This window comes from Gallinula chloropus, assembly GCF_964237585.1.
Source record: "Gallinula chloropus genome assembly, chromosome: 5".
Lineage (NCBI taxonomy): Eukaryota > Metazoa > Chordata > Aves > Gruiformes > Rallidae > Gallinula > Gallinula chloropus.
Genome location: NC_140090.1, coordinates 55,500,710 through 55,525,462, shown reverse-complemented (window position 1 = coordinate 55,525,462; position 24,753 = coordinate 55,500,710). Strand labels below are relative to the sequence as shown.

The 24,753-nt window shown below is 40.1% G+C and overlaps 1 protein-coding gene across 1 annotated transcript; it reads left to right on the top strand.

The window, feature by feature from the left end:
- The first annotated feature begins 1,260 nt into the window (after window positions 1–1,260).
- Window positions 1,261–24,332, top strand: BMS1 (BMS1 ribosome biogenesis factor). Its single transcript, XM_084265754.1, has 23 exons — window positions 1,261–1,278; window positions 1,709–1,948; window positions 2,299–2,489; window positions 4,507–4,586; window positions 5,212–5,400; window positions 5,907–6,049; window positions 7,001–7,122; window positions 7,827–8,023; window positions 8,741–8,877; window positions 9,429–10,246; window positions 11,055–11,156; window positions 12,272–12,429; window positions 12,953–13,034; window positions 13,946–14,025; window positions 15,027–15,209; window positions 16,882–17,070; window positions 17,659–17,839; window positions 18,369–18,427; window positions 19,418–19,540; window positions 20,641–20,788; window positions 21,662–21,837; window positions 22,982–23,143; window positions 23,817–24,332. The coding sequence occupies exons 2-23, from the start codon at window positions 1,773–1,775 to the stop codon at window positions 24,051–24,053; spliced, it is 3,933 nt and encodes a 1,310-aa protein (XP_084121880.1). The 5' UTR covers window positions 1,261–1,278; window positions 1,709–1,772; the 3' UTR covers window positions 24,054–24,332.
- The last annotated feature ends 421 nt before the right edge of the window (window positions 24,333–24,753 follow it).

The following is a 24,753-nucleotide window of genomic DNA, read 5'->3' as shown; positions in this document are numbered from 1 at the left end:
CTCTTGTGACATTTTTGTGAACTTCCATGCCTTACATTGAGGTGGGGAATGGCAAAACATTGCTGCTTGCACAGCAATGGTATTAGTAGCTTCCCCTAGACTTGCATGACAAAAGCATCTCTGCTGTGATATGAGTAGGTGATGCTGAGGTGGAGCAGGAGCTAAGTGTGTTCAGCATTGGACTAGTCTTCTGGCTGTAAAATGCTTCTGGTTAAAGAAGGATTTTGCATGCTGAATATTGAAAGATTTTTTTTTCCACATAACTTGTCAAAGAGAGATAGAGAGGACCGACATTTACCAATGTAGCTTATTGTCATCCTGGGCCTAGCCCACCACTAGGCATCTTGAGTTCCTCATTTTGTGGGAGCCTGCAAAGTGGGTCCTGCTCCTTGGAGCCACCTCTTCTGACAGCAGGACTGGAGGGACAGCTATGGCCCCTGCTGCAGGAGTCTCACCCTGCTGCAGCATCTGGCCAGCACTGAAGGCAACAGTTCATGACCTGGACACCTCTTTAGCAGCTCTGCTCCTCCCTGTTCCGTGGTATAAGGTACATTACCCTCTTCACTTAATTAAGCAGAGCCTGTACCTATAAATAAATGCAGGAGGACTTGCCTGAAGGAGTAGGCACAGGCCCGAGATAAAAAAGCCCTTCTCACTTCTCATGCCTTGGCTCCTGCACGCCTAGTCATGTCCTGCCTGAAGAGAGACCCCCACCCGAGTACTTCTTGTCACAGCTCACGGCACTCAAAAACCCTTCATAGAGCTTTACCCTCGGGCTTGCTTGCCCTCTTACAGTCGTTAGTAAAGATTTCTTTAAAAAAAAAAAAAACAGAACAAACTTTTCACATGGATTTCTGGGGCCACAGCGGGCAGCTCGTACGGGGGCAGCGCGAAGGCTGCGCGGCCGCGGCGGGAACCCCCGATCCGTCAGCGGCCGTCAGCCCTTGCCGGGGCGCGGGGGTCGCCCGTCTCCTCAGCCCCCGGTGCCCGGTACCGCCGGGCAGGTGCTGCGAACGTTCACAGCGCTCGCAGGAAAGTTTCCCATTCGCAGACCAGACGCACGTAGGGTCCGGTTGCCCGGGTGCCGGCCCTGTGGTGCTTCAGCTCGCCCAACCCCGCGGCGGGAGCAAGCAGGCGGAGCCGCTGCCGTGTGTGCCGGCAATAGTGCTCCGCCGCAGCCGCCTCTCCCGGAACTCCGGGCGCAGCTGCTGTTTCCGGGGGGTCGCTACAGCGGGACGGTCGGTGCCGACACGCGGGCCGCACGGCGCGGAGGGACAGGTAGGTGGGGGGCAGCGGGGAGCGGCCTCGAGGTAGGACTCTCTCCCCCTCCTCGGGGCTGTGAGGCCGCTTCTCGCCACGGTGGGAGCCGGCTTTGCCCGGAGTAAAGTTGCGGCCCCGCGCCGTCCCGCATCACCGCTGCGTGAGGGGCCCGCGCCGCCGGGAGCGGGCCGCCGGCCTGCTCGGAGACCCGCGGCTTGCCGGGCACAGAGCCCGGTCTGGGCCGAGCCCTGCGGGCACGAGGGGGAGAGCGCGGTGCCCGGAGTACTCGGTGGCTGGGCGGGTTCCACGCTTCCCGCCTGCGCCCGGGCAGCACGTAAATCGGCTGGTCTTTCGGGGTGCCTTAGTGGCGCTTGTAGAGCGCTGCTCTCTCACGGGCGCGCTGCCGGTGTGTGCCGGATGACCGAACTCCGTTTTCTCCCTATGTCAGGCGTGCGCGGTATCGCACAGGCGTCTATGTCATACTAGTTGCGGAAGGTTGCTGAAAGAACAAGATGGAGGAAAAGGAGAAGAAGAAGCATCGTGCAAAGCATAGCGGGCCAAAGGCAGAGAAGAAAAGGAAACGTTATCTCAATGACTTGGGAATAGGAGACGAGGAGAATGCACGGAAGAGAAACCCCAAAGCCTTTACGGTCCAGTCCGCTGTGCGGATGGCCAGAACTTTCCATAGGTAAGAAAAGGGAGTTGATTGTGGAACATGCCAGGTTGGCTGGATGGATAGGTGTTGGCTGGGGTTGCTTTCCTGCTTTCTGTAGAAATACATGTGGTGTACACACCATACACTGGTGTGCTCACATGGCTTTCCTCATTCATCAAGTCATGTGGTAGTTTGTGCGTGTGTGGTGCTTTTTGTGTCTGTGTGATGTGGTACAGTTGAGAAAGTCTTTTAACAGAAAAAAAATGCTTATAGCTCCTTAGACTTCATAGTAGTTCCATGTTTTATATCGGGGCTTTCAAAGAGTAAATAATACTGTTCTGTAAGTTCTTGTATTTATTTATTTATTTAAAATTTCTTCTCAGAACTCAGGATTTGAAGACTAAAAAACATCACATTCCTGTGGTTGACCGTACTCCTTTGGAGCCGCCTCCTGTGGTGGTGGTTGTGGTTGGCCCTCCCAAGGTTGGGAAGAGCACCTTAATAAAATGCCTCATTAAGAACTTCACAAGGCAAAAACTGGTTGAAATACGGGGTCCTGTTACAATTGTTTCAGGTGAGAGCTAAGATACAGGAAATGGAAATGATTGTTTTGCACTTGATATTTGTCTGGCTTTTAGAGCTAGGATGTGTTCATGTTCTCTTAAGTTTTGGTCACTTTTAAGAAGTAATTTGGATCTGTTAACAGGCATACTTATTGACAGTAAAAGAGTAATGAGATTTAGGTGGGGGATTTGTCACTCTAAGCTTGTTTTCCACCCTGCTGGCATCCTGGTTCTGGTGTGGCTTTTTTGTTTGGTTGGGAGGAGTGGCTGACACGCAGGAACACTGCGCTGCCATCCAGCGAGACCTGGACAGGCTGGAGAGCTGGGCAGTTAGAAACCAGATGAAGTTCAACAAAAGCAAGTGTAAAGTCTTGCACCTGGGAAGGAACAACCATTTGTATCAGTACAGGCTGGGGTATGACCTGCTGTAGAAGAGCGCAGTGGAGAAGGACGTGGTAGATGACAGGTTGGCCATGAGCCAGCAGTGTGCCCTGGTGGCTAAGGGAGCCAATGGGATCCTGGGGTGCATCCGGAGGAGTATAGCCAGCAGGTCAAAGGAGGTGATCCTCCCCCTCTACTCTGCCCTGGTCAGGCCCCACCTAGAGTATTGTGTCCAGTTCTGGGCTCCTTTGTTTAAAAAGGGCAGGGATCTCCTGGAGAGAGTCCAAAGAAGAGCCACGAAGATGATTAGGGGCCTGGAACATCTCCCCTATGAGGAAAGGCTGAGTAAGTTGGGACTGTTCAGCCTTGAGAAGAGAAGACTAAGGGGGGACCTAATTAAAGTTTATAATTATCTGAAGCAGGGGATGTAGGGGGAATCAGCCAGCCCCTTTTCAGTGGTCTGTGGGGATAGGACAAGGGGCAGTGGCTGCAAGTTGGAGCACAGGAAGTTCCGCACCAACATGCGGAAAAACTTTTTCACAGTGAGGGTGACAGAGCCCTGGGACAGGCTGCCCAGGGAGGTGGTGGAGTCTCCATCTCTGGAGATACTCAAGACCCACCTGGACGCCTATCTGAGTGATACGTCCTAGGGAGCTGCTTTGGCAGGGGGGTTGGACCCCATGATCTCTTGAGGTCCCTTCCAACCCCTACAGTTCTATGATTCTATGATTTTGTTTTTTCTCCCTTCTGTTTTTTTTTTTGGTGTTTCTTCTGTCACTTAAAGTTTTCCCAAGTTTCCTTTTTGAACTGTTTTTCTCAGGCTTCATACTAGCCTCTACCCATACTAACCTCCCATTCTTTTAGGTTCCCTGTCCTATAATCTCATCTTTGTTACCCTTTCTTTCTTAAGCCAATAATTGATTTCCTTAGCCATTTCCAGTTATGTTTCTCCACCTTACCTCCTAGTCAGTTGCTTTTTCTTTTTGTGAAGCTTTTGGTCCCACTTTCAGCTTGTCTTAATCTGTTTTCTCTGTATTTTACCCTGAATATTATTGAGGGGGATCATTTGGCTTCTAGGGGAAGCACAGCCCATAGCAGCTCCGGGAACCAATTTGTAAGGGAGATCTTGCTCCGACATAGGCAGACAACTGTGAGTGATGTGGGTAGGCTCTTCAGAGCTTTTAATAAATCTCCTTTTTATGTTTTTGCCTTTTTCTTAAGGCTCGAACAGAGTGTATTTTTCCGAACACTATTAAAAGGATAAAAATACATGGTAAAATGAAATCCATGGTACTAACTTTGGGGTACTAAAGATGATAAGTATATATTTTTTAGAATTTTTTTTTCCAAAATAAGAAAAACTGTGCAAGCTTTTTTTTAATTTTTTTTTCTCCTGTTAGAATTGGTTTTGGAAAAAAAAAAAACCCCTACTTAAAAATATGTACTCAACCTGGTAATTTTAAACCAAAAAGTTTACATCTAGCAGAATTATAGATGTTTGAAAACAGGCACTTCTACAGTGGTGCACGTTGGGTGATCTATAGAATTTGACTCCCAGGTACTCTTCAGGAAGTTCAGCAGTGTGACCTGAAAAGAAAACAGTGGTCCATCTGATTCAGGTGTTTGATTCCTAATACTGTTTTTCAGGTAAAAAACGCAGGCTGACTATTATTGAATGTGGGTGTGACATTAACACAATGATTGACCTGGCTAAAGTGGCTGATCTGGTAAGTTAACAATAGCGTGTGTTTTCTCCTGAAATTTATATTGAAAATACTTTTGATTGGATTGCACCAATGTCTGATTTCTCCACCCATTGCTTTTGAAGGCAAAGCTAGTTAAGCTCAACAATAGATGGAATGTTCTCGAACAACCCCTAGGACTTGTCTTATGGTGGAGGTGGGGGAAATAAGTTATGTGTGGGGTTGTGGGGAGGATGTGGAAGAGGGGAAGTGCAGCTGAACTTCCTTGTTCATGTAGCCAATAACCTTTAATGGAAGATCTTACAAGCCAAGGGCATCCATGACACAGATACAAAGTTCTATTTTCTAAGACATTTCTGGAAATACTGGAAGATATTAAATTCTGCACATTTTAAATTCACCTCAATTCAACTCAAATCTATATAAAGGGGATTTGATTGACCAGGAGAGGAGTTCTGCTTTCCTAAGCCCCACTAACTTCTAAAGTAGCTAAGATCCGTACTTGTTTTTCAGGTTACACAAAAATAAAGAACATAGCTTTTTGCAAGACTTTGGTTCCCAGGAAGCATATGACACCTTTAGTCTTTGAAATTAGCTCATGTGGGCACCATGGTATTGTTACATTGAAATGCTGATACTGTGTTTTCAGGTTCTAATGCTTATCGATGCCAGCTTTGGATTTGAGATGGAAACCTTTGAATTCCTGAACATTTGTCAGGTACATGGCTTTCCCAAAATTATGGGAGTTCTTACCCACCTGGATACCTTCAAGAACAACAAACAGTTAAAGAAGACTAAAAAGAAGTTAAAGCACAGATTTTGGACTGAAGTGTACCCGGTATGGCATTTAACATTCTTTTTTCATGTATTTTGCAATATGAAAGGTAAATTAAAATTGGGGCAATACGTAAGTATTTATGATGTTCTTGCATCTTTTAAATAATATTGTGTGTGGACAATGATGGAGGTGTATCAGATTATCTAATCTTTCTTTTTTTTTGCCACAATACTTACATGAGTATTCTTTATCACGGTGTGACTAGCTGCTTAACATGTAATACTAGTAAAAAGGTCTCTTTTTAGGCAGGTGCTGTGCAAGGAGGATCTGCTTGTAGGTCTGAGAGACAGATTAACCTTTGTCTGAGGTTTTCTGCATAGGAATTTTCCCCCTGAAGTTTAAGGGGCAGTTTTCTCATGGAAATAGATACTTGATTTGATCTTTTGGAACTAATTGTACCCTACAATTTCAAGTTACGATTTACAGATTAGAATTACGTTACATGTTTTTTACTTTCGTAAATATTAAATTGATGTTTAATGTTTTTATGTCTTCAATGCGTTTAGGGTGCTAAGCTGTTTTATCTGTCTGGGATGGTTCATGGAGAATATCAAAAGCAGGAAGTTCACAATTTGGGGCGTTTTATCTCAGTTATGAAATTCCGACCGCTTACTTGGCAGACATCTCACCCGTATGTTCTTGTGGACAGGTGTGTGCTTTTTTTCCTTTGTTTTTCTCTCTCAGCTGTTAAAAATCCCTGTAATATTAGAGCCAGTCAGCTCTGTGTGAATGGGTGTTTAGTGTTATCTGGATGGCTTTGGGGAAATGTGCCAGTAACTTCAGCCATTCAGTTTTTGCTTGATGACTGTTGTCAGATTTCTGCGGAAAAGAAATAGCACTGGCAACTTAATGAGAGCTGGTGAATTAGTTCTCAGGGTCCCCTGAAACATCACTTCTGCTCTATCCCCATGTACAGCATTTGATTCACCCGTTTTTTTGAACATCAGATAGTGGCTGTGCCTGCTTGATAAATTACCTCACCTTTCACATTTTATTGCCAGAATGCTTATGGCAAAGAGAGGAAAAATGGAAAAAAATTAAATCTGTAGTCTTTCATACTGTTTTAAGTTGCTATAACCATTGAAGTTACTTTGGTTGAAGCTGATTGGCAGATAGAATACGTGTGCCATCCTCTTCTTGGCTGTGTGTGTTTCCTCTCTTGCACAGCATGGCAATGAGCTCTGGAAGGAGTTTCCCCCTCATCTGCCTCATCTTTTTCCCTTTGGGCTGCTCATTGCAGTTATTGGGGGAAAAGGTGGCATTGTGACGTTGCAGCGAGTGTGTCTTTCAGCTCTCTTAGGGTGATTGTTCTGTTTTCACTCTTAATGGCAAAATTGATGTGAAGAAGGTTCCATGTGTGGAAAGTTTAAGAACAGTAATTAAGATTTGCGAAGAAAGCAGTAAATGTCTAGTTAAATGACCATAAGTCTTCTGGAAATATATTGTTGGACATGATTAAACAAGCTTTAAAATACCATTTAAAAATATTTTTGAAAGATCTCTTTTTTCCTTAAGATCATTCTATTCTGATTATTGTCTGACTTTTGGAAAAGTTACTATAAGGACTGTTGAATATTCTAACTTTTTTAATGTTGGGTAGAATGGAAGAGTTGACAAACCCGGAAGATGTTCGAATCAATCCCAAATGTGATAGGAAGGTATCACTTTATGGATACTTGAGAGGAGCACACCTGAAAAACAAAAGTCAAATTCATATGCCAGGTAATATATTTTTAAAGCTCTTAGTACTGACATGTGGATAACCAGGTAGCTGGGGCTGGATTTGTTGTGGAATTATTCGTATCTTTAACTGTACATGGTAAAATACATTTTTCATCTTTGTAAAAGCATGCTATGCTTTAGGAAACAGTATTTCACAATTGACATTTTTGAAAAAATAAATCATTGTAAATTATTTTGCTTTTAAATGTATAGTTTTGTTACAGAGTTGAAAATTATATTGGCAATGTGTGAAGTTCTTCAAAGGTGTTTTGCTTTAAAAGGTGCTTGAGGTGCAGAACATAACCAGCTCTAATAAGTACAAGTAAATATAGCTTAAGCAAAATTCATCATAGTCATTGAATAAATGTAATATTTTAAGTGAATGAATTTTAAGAGCTTGAAATCAGAAAGATTTTAACAATAACTTTACAACTGTACTCATACCCAAAGCTTTGCAGTATTCTGGTGAACTTGGGTATGTTTCTCTAAGGTCAGTAGTGAGGTGAAAGATTTGGATTTTTGATACCCAGCTGACTGCTGGTGAATCACTGCTACAATGTTCTGTGTTTTTTGCAGCAGGAGAGATTTGTGGTGTGTTTTTTCGTTTGTTTTCTTGGTTTTTGTTGTTTGTAATTTTTTCATGTGGTCATACAAATTTCAGAATCAAAACTTTGGAAACTTTATTGCTTCCCTTGTCACTTCAGGTGTAGGAGACTTCACTGTGAGTGATGTGAGTTTCCTACCAGACCCCTGTGCTTTACCTGAACAGCAGAAGAAGCGCTCTTTAAATGAGAAAGAGAAACTAGTCTATGCCCCTCTTTCCGGAGTTGGGGGTATTGTGTATGATAAAGATGCTGTTTATATTGACCTTGGTGGAAGTCATGCTCATGAAAAAGAAGAGGTAAGGGAATGCTGTTGGTGATTTGATTTTTTTTTTTTTTTCCAAAATGCAGTTGTTATCCTTATAGTAAAAACAAGTGATTAAAAACAAGCTTCTTTAAAATAATCCATCCTTATATGTCCATACTGAGTAAATTCTTCTTCTGCACTAATGGTTCCAAGGGAGGGATATTTTTATTATCTCTATGTAAAATATTGTGCAGAACATTTGAAAGATCAGTTAATGATAGTTAACTAAATTAGTTTCACAGACTTTCCAAAAATTGACTGAAGACTTTTTAAAACTTCTGGTACTGGGTGATTACTGCTCCTTTTTTGCAGGGCAAGGTGATGGTGGAAAGAAGGCTTACAGGATTTGACTGGTCAGAGGGAGAAAACATTTGCATACAAACAGATTGAATTCAGCTGTGTTCCCATGTATTGTGCTAAATGTTAAATACCTTTGTGTCTATGATAACATGTCCTTCCTGATACTTACTGTAGTGTTTGCATGCTGTGAAGGAGGCCCTTCTTAATTTTTCTTGGGTCAGGATTCTCTGTGCTCTTGAAGAGTGAAAAGGAGACCTCAATTTTCTGAGAAAACGTTTTAAATTCTTCAGATTTTTTTCTTGCATAAGCATATTTCTACAGTTTGAAGCAGATGAATGACAGTTAGCTGTTTTGTTAAGTATTTGTTTATTCATTTTAATTGAAAAGTAAAAAAAAAATTGCTTTTCAGGAGGAAGCGAGACCAAATAACGAGCTAGTGCAGAGCCTCATCTCTACGCATTCAGCCATTGATGTTAAGATGGCATCAAGCAAAGTCTCTCTCTTCATGGACTCCAGACCCTTAGGTTCAGAAGATGTAGGACAAGAGTAAGGTTTTTGAATGCTGTGTGTTTTAACATGAGTGAATTTCTAATTTCCTGCTCTAATTTAGGAAAAAATTCTCAGTAGAGCATGGTTAGTAGACTGGCTTAATGCCTAATTCTTCCTCTTCTGAGACTACTCATTTTGAGATAGGAGTAATTGATACTAGAAAAATTTTGCAAGCAGTATAGTCTCGCCTTCCACTAATTTCCTGGTGATATATCCCTACGTAATATATTTCTGTTTTTCCTTAGAGTTTTGGAGCATGGCAGTCATAATCTTCAGTAAAACTCACTATATAACCAATTTTCATGCCATGGAAAATGACGACATCTTTAGGAATTGTTTATGGCTGTAATGTAGGGTGTGTTCTTGAATTAAGAGATTTTTCGTACTTGAAGAACTCAGTTGCCTTTTCAATGTTACCCATAGCCTTGCTCTGTTTTTAAAAATTACTTATTTTAAAAATAATTAATTACTAAGATGAAGCTTCATTGTTGCACTGAAATTTCCATATACTTTACTGTCTTATCCTAATGTGATCTTTGGGAAAATAGGTTTGTGATGCCAAAAGAAGAGAGGCAGATTGATTTGAAGACGGGAAGAGTACGTCGGAAGGCATTATTTGAAGAAGAGGAGAAGGAAAACGATGATGCAGTAAGTGATGAGGAAGATGACCAAGAAGAGGAAGAAATGTCTGAGGATGGAAGTGATGGTGATGATGAAGATGATGCTGAGGAAGAAAGTGACAGAGAGCTCTTAAGGGAAGAGGTGGCTCTCGGGAGAGTCAAACGTCTGAAAACAGAGATGGCAAGAGAGGAACCTGTGAATGAACTGCCAGCATTTGCGGACAGTGATGATGATCTTGAGATGAGTTCTGAAGAAGAAGGAGAAACTGCCCTGGAAGAGAATGAGATGGAGGAAGATGATGATGAGGAGGAGGATGAGCAAAGGACTTATGACAGTGAAAGCTCAGAGAGTGAATTCCAGGCTGCAAGCAAAAGAGTAGCCAAATCCAAGCAGTGTGAAGCAAGTGGTGGAGATACAGAAATGAGATCACATGTCTCAGATCACAGTCTGAAAAGAAAAGCAGCACCCACTACAGATTCAGGGAACTGCACAGCGGAAGAGGCATCAGAATCCGAGGCTGAAAACCCTTCCCTTGGCGAGGGTGATGATGAAGAAGGATCACACGATGAATTAGAAGTTGAAGAGTCAGACAGGAAGGGATTTCATCACAGTCAGGGAAAAATACCTGATAATATTAGACAGACCAAACTTAAGGCTTTAGAAGCTGAGGATGATGATGTTGAGAATCTACTGAGAGAGGAAGAGGAGTATGAAGAAAAAATAGATTTTTCTGCTGACACAACAGGTAGACTATAAAAGTGAAAAAACTGCTCTCCATTTTTAGTTTAGTGCATGGTTAAAGGATATTTTAATTAGTAAATATGACATAGTGTTGCTCCTCACTTTTTATTTTTTTTTGGTAAAGTGACGAACTTTAAGTTAGGAAATCTGTATTATCTGCTATGAAGCCTTTGATTTGCAATGTGGTATTTAGGGCTCAGGTTTCCTTCTTCTAAAGTGGAGGTGATTAATTTTATAAAATTCTCTGATCCTGAATACATGTCTCCTTAATCGTTGTGACTATTTGTGAAAAACAAAGTATTGTACTCTAATATATTTAGAAAGAATAAAACATTGGATGTTTTATTAATGTATTAACTATGCACTGAGCACAAGAACAGATTGCCCAGAGAAGTGGAATCTCCACTGTTAGAGACATTCAAAAGCTGTCTGGATATGGTGTTGGGCAACCTGCTGTCAGTGACCCTGCTTGAGCAGTGGGGCTGGATGAGATGACCTCCACAAGTCCTTTCTAACCTCAGCCATTCTGCAAGTCTATGCAAGAAACATGTATCATTGTGAAAATAATCAAATCTCTTACTTCTGCTAACAATATTTTAAAATTTTGTTTAAAATTAGAACACATCAAAAATACTGGTGATACGTTAGCCATAACGTATGTTTCTCTGTATATATGGAGTGAAAAAAAGAAACTGGATTGCGTCCACATTTCTAAAACATGTTATTGTTGTGTTCTTAGGTAAATTATTTGTGTAGCTCCTAATTCTTGATCTTTTTTTTGGAGTTAAAATGCAATGTTTTTCCTTTTTCAGGTGCACTTAAGTGGAAGGAGGACCTTACAGAGAAGGCAGCTCAGGCCTTTCTGAGACAGCAACGTTCAACTCCCAATCTTCGTAAACTCATATATGGAACAGGTACAAATCTGTTTGGAAACTTACATGGTCTTAATATATGGTGGTTTTTAGCTGTTACCAAGTTTGCAGGTCTGAATCGTTGAACGCTTTGAACGCTGTCTGCTGGTGGGAGGCTTGAGAAGAATTAATAGATCTTAATTTTTTTTTTTAACTGCTGACACTAATTTTCACTAATAACTGTAATAAAGACAATTTTTATTTTAAGTTCATTTTCCAGACTGCTTGGTTGTATGTTTTTTGGTACAACTATTTCCCCCAAACATTTTAAGTTTGGTCATTTATACAAGAAGTATCTGGTAGATACTGTACAAATTATCATAAAGGATATTGTTTGGCTGTTGCAGGAATTTGTTTCACACCGACTGAGAGTTGAACATAGCTCTTTAAATGTGACTTAGTAGTCTGTAATACTAGAGTCTTTTAAGGAAAAAAAGCAAGCTAGCTGGCTTAAAGGGAAGAGAGGAGTGCTGTTTGTTATTTGTCTTGTTAATTCGCAGCTTGTCCTGTAGTTGCCCAAGTGTACAAACCTCATCATGCAGAACCTCTGGGGAATACAGTTTGGTTTTTGCAAACCTTCCACAGTGTAGGAGCGGGAGGATTTGCTGAGAGATTCTCAGGTCTGATGTTCTTGATTGACAGACTAACTCAATGTTGTTTATAGTCACAGACCATTTTGGTGTGGTTTCTATGTACAGTATTGAATGAACATGCTGTGTTCACTTATTGGACAGTATTTTTTCAGATGATTCCAGTTTTGCAAATAGAACCGGATTTCAGGTTGTTTCAAAAAAAAATCAAACTATGTGGAATTTGTGAAATGAATTAGGTGTTTCCATAGGAAACAACCATACAACTGGCTTTACACTGTTCTCAGAGTAAATTTATCTCCCTGATTGCTCCTTATTTTGTCCCTGTGAGGGTATTCATTTAGCTGTTGCACTGGAACAGTGTACCTTTTTCTTCAGTCTTTTCTATTACAAACTATTTGTGGTCTGCATCTTTTTTTCCCTCAAACTACTGCAGGTATTGTGAAAGGTAAGGCAGAAGAGAGGTATTTAATGAATGTAAACCATGTACCCTGGAGGAAATAATCACAGCTTTTATGTTTCATTTAGGTGTGGAGGATGAAGACAGTGAGAATGAGGATGCAGGTGATGAACTTGGAGGTTTGTTTCATGTCAGCCGTCCAGACAAAGCATCCAAACAGAAGGCTAATGCTCTTGACTGCTCCAAATTTCTGATAGAAAAGACGCGAGACTGGGATTTAGAAGAGGTAATACTGTTGGACAATTGCTTCTGCTCATCGTTTACTGGTTATGTTCTGGCTATAGCTCATTAAATTACAATTGAACTATCAGTGAAACAAACCGATGGGAGCTATGGACAGTGTTGTATCCTCTGTATTTGGAAGTATTTACTAGCTAACATATTCCAAGGTCTGCTTTTAATGGAATGGAAAGTTAGAATAAATCAATGTAATGCTTCGTGCTCTTGACGGCTTGGTGGATCATGGTGTACTTTGATAATTATTTATTGAAAAGTGAAAAGCAGGGGAGTCATGAGTGAAAATATGATTGAGGGTAGAGACCGTGTAAGTATAAAGACCTTTGGACAAGAGCTAAGATGAGTTCATGTTCCTGCTTTTGCTGAGGCATTGTATAGTTTTTGTAATGATGTCTTGATGTGGAGCTGTGGTGAGGCTATCAGGTTATCTCTGATGGAGTAGTGGGGAGCATATTGGGGGGTGTTTCTGTTGATGACAAGCTGTAACTGTACAAGGCACTGACATTTTGCAGGTTATGAGCAGTATTCGAGACTGCTTTGTTACTGGAAAGTGGGAAGATGATAAAGATGCAGCAAAGCTATTGGAGGAAGATGGTATGTTTAAGACTTCAAAACTGATTATATGGGATTTTTAAGACAAATATGTTCTAGTTATGTATGTAAAATGTGTTGCATTAGTGATAGGCTTGCAACTTTTTCACGCTATTACAGAAAGTATTGTACAGGTTCTGCTAATATAATGGAACAATTGCTGTAAATCTCTACAAACAGTAGACGAGCAGCATATATTCAAAATTTGCACTCTGAAAAATAGTTTATATAGTTTAAATTAAAAAACAGTCTTTGTTCAGTACTTGGCCATGGCAACTTTGAGTTACATGTTCTGAGTTTACGTACACATGGTTTATTGTTTTTAGATAGACGCAGGAAAAATAAGCAGAAACTCTTTTTTAATGGGAAGATAAACTGGTCATTTGCATTTGGCTGAAAAGGGAGATCCATCTTTGCTTGTTTTGGAGGTGTTTTTGTTTGTTTTCAAATTAGGAACTATTTAGAAAATATTATTAACATGGCTGCAAAATGAGGGTGATTTGACAGGCTTCTATAAGCATTTGGTTTTTACTTATAAATTGCTATATTTAAATTTTTTTACTTTTATCTTTTAAAACTGAAAGATTCATTGCTGGTGTTTTGTGTCATTAGATTTCTAACTAATGTGCTGTATAGTCCTTTGACGTGATCTAAACTTACGGTTTTTGAAATCATGAAGTTGAAGAGGGGGAGGAGGCATGAGGTCAGCTGAGCGTTTTCAGCTGAAACTACAGGGAGGGCAGAACAGACATATAAAACTATTGGTGGGGGAAAAATATACTTGGGCTGAAACTAATACGCAAAGCAGTACAGAGAGATCCTCAGTACTGAAAATTGGAGGAATTGGGTGGAACAAAACAATAGAACAGTTACCTGCCATGTAACAATGGTGTCTTGGGTACTTATTCTTGCAGAAGAACTGTATGGAGATTTTGAAGATCTTGAAACTGGAGTTGTGCACCAAGGAAAGCATGTGGCTGGAGGAGATGATGAGGTTGGTCCGACCTGTATTTCTATGCTCTTTATGAGTTCCTGATCAAGTGATAGGTGTCCTAAGTAATAAATTTAATTTTCATGAATCAATAATTAAAAAATTGGTGGCAACAAGGAAGAAAAGTTTTATGTGTTAGAGACTTCATAACCTGTATCTGGAATGGTGTGGTTTTAGTTTCAAACTGAATTGTTGTTTAATTATGTGGGAGAAATCACCTCACTCACTTAACAGTAGATGTCAGGCTTAATCAGATGGAGGATCCAGAGGTATGAGAGAAGTATTTATAAACCAAAAGTGATTGTAACTGTTTGTGTTGTGTCATTTCATCTGATACAGAGGGTTATAGAGCTCTGTTTAAACACAACAAATTCTGGAAACTGACACAGTTCCCTAGTCATTCCTCATACCTGCAGAAAGAGCCTGATGGAAGCCATTTAATGCTGTGGCTTGGATACTTTCCAAGGACAGAGTTGCAATTGTCTGTGACAATATGGATTGAAAAATTACCTTTTTTTTTTTTTTTCTCGAGACTGAGCAACTTGATGGCCTTGCATGCCATTATAAAATTGAGGGTAGTAGCATCATTTTGGTAGTTTTCAAGTAGTTTGCAAACAAACTTTCTCCTCTCTGGCCTCTAGAATGCTGCCATCCAGCTCAGTATTATTCAATGCTATCAAGAGTTATTTTATTTCCTCTTTTATTATGTGGGCTTGTTTTAGTTGCAAAATAACAGATAGGTCAGTTCTAAGATATGTTCCCTGATATTAAAATAAATATTCGGAAGTTTTCTCAGGGAAAAGGGTTATGATTAGATCACAAAATGTTTTGGTCATTGTTGAATTCAGGTCTCATAGGAAGAACTTACTAATTTCTGTCTAAAATTGAAATATTTTTCAACTGTCTAATATTGCTTTATGACAAAATATTACTGAATATATTAACCATTAATCACAATGTGTTGTTTTCAATGAACTGTTTTACATGTTGTTTATTTTGATTAGTCTGGAAGTGAAGATGATGAGGAAGATGGAAAAATGTCCAAATCAGAACCAGAGGAGGAGGACAAGAAAAAGGAGCGCATGGACAAGAAACGGAAACTGAAAGAAATGTTTAATGCAGAGTATGATGAAGGGGATGCCACGTACTTTGATGATCTTAAAGAAGAAATGCATAAGCAAGCACAGGTACAAACTGTTAACTTGCCAATTTGTCTGTCAGTATGTCTTCAGAAGCACCCCACAGACGTTGCCCAAAGGCTTGTACCTGGAGACACGCATGACAGGAGCTACTTCAGAAGTTACACACAAAGAAATGCATGCTTGCCAATTTTTTATGGTTGAACTTTTTTATTCTATTTAGCTGGAAAGAAAAACAAGCCAAACAACTGAAAGCTTAATTTAAATTGATTTAAGTAGTTAACCATATTCTGAGTCATGGAATAAGTCAGGATGTGTCATCTAAATTTACGTGCTTTAAAGATTTCTAGCAGTTACCTGTAGTGATGGAACTAACATGATAGGTCTCAAAAAAACCCCCTAAAGCTTGAGAGAAGGTTCTGCTCCAGGAAGGGGGTTGGTGAAGGCTTCCTTTTATGGGTAGGAAAGTGAAAAGTAGTTTTCTCATACTACCAGGTAAATATATCACACACATTATTATTCTTAGCGTGATTCCCCCCGCCCAGTGTTAGTAAGGTATAAGAAAGTTCTCTGTGGCAGTCTCTTTGATCAAACTGTCAAGTTACTTTGAGGAGTGGGAAAAATCAGGTTACCATTGCTCAGTACATGTGGTACAAGTCTTCAGGGTAACTGTATCCGGAATTACAGCTGTTGATTTTGTTCTGGGCTTTTTTTTTTAAATAGATAAAATTTTGTAAGCTTAAAAGTAGCTTCTTTCTTGGACTGACCTGGAAGAATATTGTCTTACATTGCAAAGAACTTTGCTGTCTTCTCTGCTGACAAAATCTTCCCTTAATAGGCATTAAATAAATCATTATTGCCTTGCATTATGCTGTGTTGTAAGTGACAATATGAGCTCTGGTATGCTGATGTACTTACTAAGAGCCGTTAAAGTGTAAAGAAGGACATTCCAGTAAAAGAGTGTGAGATGGTTTACAGCTGTTTCACTAGAGATCTGTTAGGGAAATGCATATCAGCAGTACTCTACTGCAGGATGGAAGGGCAAGGATCAAACTGGACATATGTAAAGGCTTATAGAAAAATAAACTTGGGCCAGAAGACTTGTGCCATATCTCAGGAAATTAAATTGATGATTAGATTGCTTAAACGCGGCACGTTACACATAGCTGAACATCAGGACCTCCAACAGGAAGGTGGAGCCTCTGTTAGAATATTTGGCTAAAATATTTACACAGTATCAGTGTTCTTATGGAGCAGAGGAGACTTAAAAGGCCCTTTTGACAAGACACAGTGTGAGGATGCACAGAAACATTTTAAAGCTGCTGAATCACATGGAAGCCCACCCTCCTGACACATTAAAGATCAGGGTGTTAACTTTAAAAGGTACTTGGGCTCCTAAATCAAAAATGTACTTTTGACAGTTGTATTTTTAAAATCCAAAGTCACCATTATGCAAGGTACATCAGAAGTCACTCAGTCATTTGCTTCACTTGGGTACTGTCTTTAAAGTAGACTAACAGGCCCACTTGGGATTTCAAATTGGAAGGAATTCACGGTGGCAGAGATCTCGCTCTGAATAAAAAGTCACAAAACCGATCAGATCTTTCCCAAAAGACTTACATAAATGTTAGCATGTTTTAAATAGAACTGGCACCTCAGGAACAAGTTGTTAATACTTGAATTCTGTAAAACACACGGTGACTTGCTCTTTTTCACATAGCTTAATCGAGCAGAATTTGAAGATCAAGATGATGAGACCAGAGTGCAGTATGAAGGCTTCCGACCTGGGATGTATGTTCGAATAGAGATCGAGAATGTCCCATGTGAATTTGTCCTGAATTTTGACCCTCATTATCCTATTATCCTGGGTGGTTTAGGCAACAGTGAAGGAAATGTTGGATATGTACAGGTATGTACACATAGCCAAAGCTGTGACCGTGCTTTATATTGGTACAGGTGTGCTTCAGTATGTTTGAAGTTATTATTTATTTTCTGTTTATTATAAACACAGAAAGAAACCTTTGTCTATGTCTCTTGAATAGTGGATTTTCTTTTGACACAATTTAATTCTACAGTAGCAGACACTGGATTTTTACAGACTTAATTGGCTAACTGGAAGAAGTTATTGTTTAATGTGATCTCCAGAGATGTCTCAGGACTAAGGTCTGATACTGTGATTGCTAAATTACTGGGGTTCGCTGTCTGTGGGCAAGGGTATATAGAAGTTACAGGCATGTATATGTATTATTTTTTAATGTAACATTTCCTTATATGTATGCAAACATGACACTATCAAAGTGAGTGAAATACTGATTAGCTTTATCTTTCCAGTCAACCTGGTGTTGTTGAGAATGTTCAAAGATACAGAACTTGCCGAATAAAAAATTCTAATGTAGATGCAGGTTGCTTTCAATCATTCCTGAAAATTAAGGCTTGAATTTCAGGCTTAATCTTGTTATCCTGTAATAGCATTGTTCTTCCTGTTTTTGTTAATTAGTTACGCCTGAAGAAGCACCGGTGGTATAAGAAGATACTGAAGACGCGTGATCCTGTAATCCTCTCATTAGGGTGGAGGCGATTTCAGACTATCCCCATGTTCTACATCGAAGATCACAATGGGCGTCACAGGCTTCTGAAGTATACACCGCAGCATATGCATTGTGGAGCAACTTTTTGGGGTGAGGGGGATATGGAGTTACTGTTCTGTATGGCTTAGGAGTTGTAAAGTCTCCTCAAAGTTTACGGGATGTATCAGGAAATGTAGCCAGTAGGTTTTGGCATTAGAAGTCTTAAGTTTCTCCTGGAATATAAAATAATACCAAGTAGTTGGGAAAACACGTACTTGTGAGTCATTTGTGAATTATTTGAATGATTTGTGAGTTTTTTGGCTCTTAATAAAATTCTGTGTGTTCTGAGTTATATCGTATCAAAGAGGAACCTGATTTGGCTGTTTACAGAAACACACTTGAGAACATTATGGGCCTAGCCCTGCAAATGCTTCCCTACGTGAGTTAACCTCTTGTTCATCATTCCTTTAACTTTTGTGGGGCTATATATGTCAGTAATGGGTTGAATGCTTTGAACTTTTATTTGAGTTTATTCATTGAGAATATTTGGCATGTGTTTTGAAGCTTTCTGACTTTAAGTAGAGGCTAGATGTTGTGTGATGAAGCTTTTCATAAATTTTGCAATTTAATTTTCTTCTAGGGCCTATCACTCCTCAGGGGACAGGATTTTTGGCAGTTCAGTCTGTCAGTGGCACAACGGTAGGTTTGTTACTGGAAAACTGGTTAATGCTTTCCATGAGTTTTAATAAAATGTATAGAATTGGGGATGAAGGTTTACATATAATAAAGCAGTGATGTTGTAGGAACTGAGAAGGTAGGTAGACTCAAGCTTTTAAAAGATGTCATGTGATGAGATAGGAAACTGAATGGAGGCTTTTAAAAAAAATATTCATTTGCTACACTGAAAATGACAAATAATGCTCTATTTTAGGTGGAAGGATTTATACCTACTTGATTTTCAGATGCTGAGCATTCTTACAATTTTTAAAACCCTTCTACAGGATGAAATATTGATGTTCCCCTTGAAAAAGTTTGCCCTCCTTGTGATTTCTCCCCATCTTGTTAGGATGTTGATGGATATCTGAATTAATTTAAATAGTGTTAAAGCAGTATTTATCAAATATGATCTTTGTTGCATATATATTACCCAAAGGTAGATTTATGTTTACATTCAGCATGCAATGAAAGGTTTGCATGACATAGTAATGAGCATGACAGTGATCAGAATGGTGATTATCTTCTTCCTAAAAACATGCCTTGTTTCAGTCCTGTTGCACAGTCGTCTTGTTAAATATATTAAAAGGCTATTTTTGTCATGTGTCCTTAGCATAAGATAGTGACTTAGAGTAGTGCATAAAGCACTTCTCCTCTGAGACTTTCTGTCTGAGTAAGAATCACTTTCATAAAGAGAACATAGTGAGGTGGATAACAAGGACTCTTAGATTGCTTCCAAGGTAATTAGAATGGCAGTTCTCAAAATCTCATTAGTGAATAGTAGGAATGTTATGTCAGCAGCACCTCGACTAGTCTGTACAAAGTCAGTTTGCATTTGTCACGCTGTTGTACTCATGTAAAGGTTATAAATTCTGAACTCAAACTCTAAAAAGCAGTGGAATTGTTTGTGAAATGTTTTCTTCATCACTTGGTAGATATACATTCAGCAGTATGTTTCATCTCTGTGTGTTTCAGCCTGATTTCCGGATTGCTGCAACAGGAGTTGTGCTCGATTTAGATAAATCTATAACAATTGTAAAGAAATTAAAGCTAACTGGTTTTCCATTCAAAATTTTTAAGAACACTTCTTTTATCAAGGTGAGTATGTATGTATGTACGCTGTAAAACCATGCATACTGATGTTAGGAAGGAATGCAACTCCGGACTCCGCCTGTCTTTCCCAAGGCAGAAGTTCTCTGTAATTGTTGCATACTGTTCTCCATCTTGGTAGCTGCTTGGGGTTTTTTGAGTACTCTTCAGTGTAGTCTTTGAAGATATTGATCATTTGCCAACAAAGATGAATTATTGTTAATCAGGCAAAAATTCTGGAACGCTGTCTTGGCTCACATTCATTGTGATTTTCATCTTTTTTTTTCCTTCCCCTTCTCCCCACCCCCCGGTTCCTTTTGCCAAAGCTACTGATTAGCTTCCTGCAGAGGCTGATAGCTGTAGAGAATGTGCACCTGTACCTGATGCCATTCAGGCAGTTTGATTCCACTGAATTTCAGCTCTGGGATCAAATATTACTTCTTTTAACAGTGCTTAGGGCTTGACAGTTACAGTTACAAAAATGTTTGGGGCAAGAACTGTTGCAGAAGTGAGTTTTCACTGACCTTTCAGCTGTCCTTGGTTGGGCTTTCAGGCTCAGGAAGAAGGTAGGTTATTCTGCATTTGGGCAGTAAGCAACTAAGCACTGATCACGACAGAGAAGTTCTCAAATATTTGCCTTGAAGCATACACAGAATTTTTCTGGACTTGTGATTTATGAAAGGAGCACAAACTGGAGAATGCCGAGACTTTTGTTATAGTAAAATAGGGTAAACATTCATAGTTTGGTGCAAACTGTATTGTATTAGAGTCTCACAGCTAGCGACTTAAGGCAGTTTACTTGCTGTGTTCCAGTAAATGACTTTAGAAGAGAATTGGACAGATTCTTCAAAATATGTTCTGGTTTAGAATTTTAAATCTATATATTTAATGCTAAGAAGCCTTGCCACTAGGATATGACTTTTAAGTAGATTACTTTGAGTAGCTTATCTTAAAGCTTAGTAGGTTTTTAGCATGATCAGCACCCTTAGTATAAAGACAAATCTTACGTTCTTGTAAGATCGGGTTGTAGAAATTTGTTTTTTAGTGACCTGCATAGGTTGCAGAGAGGCTTAGCATCTTGAATGATGGTGGGTAATTTACACTTTCAGGGGATGTTTAACTCTCCGTTGGAAGTGGCTAAATTTGAAGGTGCAGCAATTCGTACTGTGAGTGGTATCCGAGGACAGATCAAAAAGGCCCTCCGGACTCCAATAGGTGCCTTCAGAGCAACATTTGAAGACAAGTTGCTGATGAGTGGTAAGTTGCACTTTCCATGTAAGTTATCACACAACTTTCATCCTGCTTCACAGATTGAAAAGCCGTGTCTCAGAATCTCTGGAATCTGATAATTGAGATGTGAAATCAAAGAGCATGAAATATCTGGTGAGATGTAGAATGAAATTTAAACAAAGTACATTTTATGTTGGATTTCTTGCAGTTACACTCAGAAGTCATATAGTAATGCAGATTAAAAGGTTAGTCTTGGAGACCTATTTCTCTGAGTATTTCAAGTGTTTTACACATGGTGTGTTTTTCTCCTTGAATGTGAAGGTTGATTGTACTTAGTGGAGTAAGTGCTAAAAGGACATTTTCTCTGAGAAATCAGAAGAATGGCATCATGACTTGAGTTAACTTTTTTTCCTAACCATTTGGGGAAATTATGCAGAGGCTGGGGTAAATGATCGGTGTATGCTGAGTGTCACTGTGATATCAAGAACATGATGACCTGATTATTTGGGTTTCTGTGATCTCTGTCTTGCTGAACACATTCAAGTTACGGATAGTGCAAGTTAGTCCTTTTATAAAAATAGGCAGAAGAAAAGCAAGTAATAGAGGCACAGATACAAATCTGAACTGTAATGCTAGTTCTTTATTTGACTATGAATGATGACTAGGGTGGCATTCAGCTGGCTGCTCTTCAGCAATATGTGCCCTTCATTTCACCCAAGTGTGCAAACTGTTACATTGCTTTTGACTAATGCTTGAAGGGTTTTGGTATACATACCAATCACAATCCTAGCACATGGTCTAGATGTTAGTTTTGTATTCTGGTCAGGCAACCTTTGCTTAGAGTGTGTTTGTGGTGAATTGTGGTGTTCCAGAATGAAGTAACGTTTAATTTTCTTTCAGATATTGTCTTTGTGAGGACTTGGTATCCTGTTTCTATCCCGATGTTTTATAACCCTGTAACATCCTTGCTGAAGCCAGCAGGTGAGAAGGATAGTTGGAGTGGAATGAAGACAACAGGCCAGCTGAGGCACGAGCGAGGCATCAAACTGAAACAAAACAAAGATTCTCTCTATAAGGTACATTTGATATTTCGGGTACTTCTTTCTTTTTTTGTTAAACCAGTAATCACAGTTATACATGCACCCTGCCTCAGGCCAGTGCAGACAGAGTAGTGTAAATACATGTTCATGCATACACATCCCCCAGGCTGGGGGATGACCTGCTGGAGAAGAGCTCAGTGGAGAAGGACCTGGGGGTCCTGGTTGATGACAGGTTGGCCATGAGCCAGCAGTGTGCCTCGGTGGCTTAGAGAGCCAATGGGATCCTGGGGTGCATCCGGAGGAGTGTAGCCAGCAGGTCAAAGGAGGTGATCCTCCCCCTCTACTCTGCCCTGGTCAGGCCCCACCTGGACTATTGTGTCCAGTTCTGGGCTCCTTGGTATAAAAAGGAGAGGGATCTCCTGGAGAGAGTCCAAAGAAGGGCTACGAAGATGATTAAGGGCCTGGAACATCTCCCCTATGAGGAAAGGCTGAATAAGTTGGGACTGTTCAGCCTTGAGAAGAGAAGACTAAGGGGGGGACCTAATTATCTGAAGCAGGGGATGCAGGGGGAATCAGCCAGACCCTTTTCAGTGGTCTGTGGGGATAGGACAAGGGCAACGGCTGCAAGTTGGAACACAGGAAGTTCCGCACCAACATGTGGAAAAACTTTTTCACAGTGAGGGTGACAGAGCCCTGGGACAGGCTGCCCAGGGAGGTGGTGGAGTCTCCTTCTCTGGACATATTCAAGACCCGTCTGGACGCCTATCTGAGTGATGTATCCTAGGGAGCTGCTTTGGCAGGGGGGTTGGACCCGATGATCTCTCGAGGTCCCTTCCAACCCCTACAATTCTATGATTCTATGTGTGAAGACATATCTGCAAGGCACAGTCTCTCCTGGTGTGACACTGAAATAAAACAGAGGAGAACAGATCATAGTGGGTTAGTGGGAGTTTATAAAGTAATCTGCAGGGGATGAATCTTCTTCAAAAGCTTACTGAGGCTATTGTTTATATATATATATTGTTATTGTATAGCGGTGAACATCTTATTCAGAGTTTGGTGCAAGGACTTCGGAAAATCTTGAGTGTTTGGTGGGTTGATTGGGTATTATTTTTAATTTGTTTGTGGTGTGCTTTTTAATGTCATCAATCTCAAGTATGTTCTACATGAATTTTTTTAGCCTATCGTGAGGGAGAAAAGGCATTTCAATAAGCTCCACATTCCTAAAGCACTGCAGAAGGCACTGCCTTTTAAGAACAAGCCGAAGAATCTTGAAAAGAAAGGCAAGACTCCAAAAGACCAGTGGAGACCAGCTGTTATCAGGGAGCCTCATGAAAAGAAGGTAATTAGCACTTACTCTGAAACTAGGACTCCCGAAGGGTAAATGTATTGCTTAGACCATTTCTAACTATTGTTTTACCACTTGAATCAATGGCTAGTGCTAAAGATTTATATGCACCTAGTAGGAAATTACCAACTGCAATTTGTTTTTTACTTGTTTGGCTCATGGTAGGTATATGGACCTGTTACTGAGTGGACAGTTTCTAATTTTTAAACTAGCAGGTCACCTGAAGCCTAAACATGACTTATGCCCTTGTCACAATGCTTGCAAGGTATTTCAGTTGGATGTAGCACTCGTGTTATTGGTGAATGATGGTCTTGTATTTGACTTGTCATTGCTATGCATTATTAACAAAGGCAGCACTCGGCTTCAAACATTGAGAACTATAGAGTGTTTGCAAAGGCAAGATGATGCCAACTGCATTTACGTGTTCTGTAGCAGTATTTAGGCATAGCCTAAATAGTATCTAACCAAAATCAGAGTTCACAAAAATTAAACCTTTTATTAACTTCCCAACAAAATAAGTAAACCACTTTCGAAATGGGGTAACAGATGCAAAAATAGGAACTTGACTTGAATCTCGTACTCATTATATGGCTCTCTGCTGGGGTTAAACTGTTTCTTACACACCACAACAGAAGTGTATATATCAATTCTGTCTTTTCTGTTTTAGATATCAGCCCTACTCAGTGCTTTGAGTACAGTGAATAATTACAAGATAAAGAAAGCCAAAGTAAAACATCAAGAACAACTTAAAGAATATCTCAAAGTTAAACGGAAGGAGGATGAACAGAAATTCAAGAGGCAAAAGGAGGCTAAGAAAAAAATCTATCGCATACTGGGACAAAGGGAGAAAAAGAAGCAAAAGTCAAGCTTGAAAGGTTCTAGCAAAGGAGAGAAGAGTATGTAAAATTTCATCAGAACTTAGGCCAAATGAGAAAATAGGGTAGCCGTGCAATGTTCTGTTGAAGAAGCAGGCCTTGGACTACACTAGATGTGCATTCAAGAGAAGAAATAAATGCAGATGTGACCCTATTCATACTCTTGAATACATTCACCTATGTATATAAACAAGATATGGAAGGATAGATTGCAGTTTTTCTACTCAGTATTCTGGAGGACTTTGTATTTCAGTATATTTCTATTCATCTTGCACATTCTATCTAGCCAATAAAATATTTTAATGTCAACTACAGAAAACTTTGTTTCTAAGTGTTTTGTTCTATACCTAGTGGCCTTCTGTGGGAGTAAACTCCTCTGGATGTATGTTCTTGTGTTTGTGGTACTTTAAGCCATTGCCTAAATTTTGCTCTTGGCAAATCTTCAATTAAAAGGTGTGAAGATCAGCTGTAACTGGGGAGGAGTAGCTAGCTTTGTGCTAGCAGATGCCACTAGAGTATCCTGTGCTTGGATCATCTGGTCCTGCATGAAGCATCTCAGTTTTTTCAATTCTCACTAGATAGTAAAGAGATCTTCAAAATAACTGAAAATCTGAATGGAACATTACTTGACCAGTTCTGGCTGAGGCTGTCAGTAGATCCCTCAATGATCTCAACTCGTTGGGCAAGCAGTATCAGACCCTTTGCAAAAGTGTGTAACTACTTGGTGAT

Bases quoted from the DNA above. Each gene is read 5' to 3' on its own strand.
- BMS1 (XM_084265754.1), top strand. From the start codon at position 1,773: ATGGAGGAAAAGGAGAAGAAGAAGCATCGTGCAAAGCATAGCGGGCCA. The intron at 1,949-2,298 runs GTAAGAAAAGGG...ATTTCTTCTCAG, and splicing joins ATGGCCAGAACTTTCCATAG to AACTCAGGATTTGAAGACTA. The intron at 10,247-11,054 runs GTAGACTATAAA...TTCCTTTTTCAG, and splicing joins TTTTTCTGCTGACACAACAG to GTGCACTTAAGTGGAAGGAG.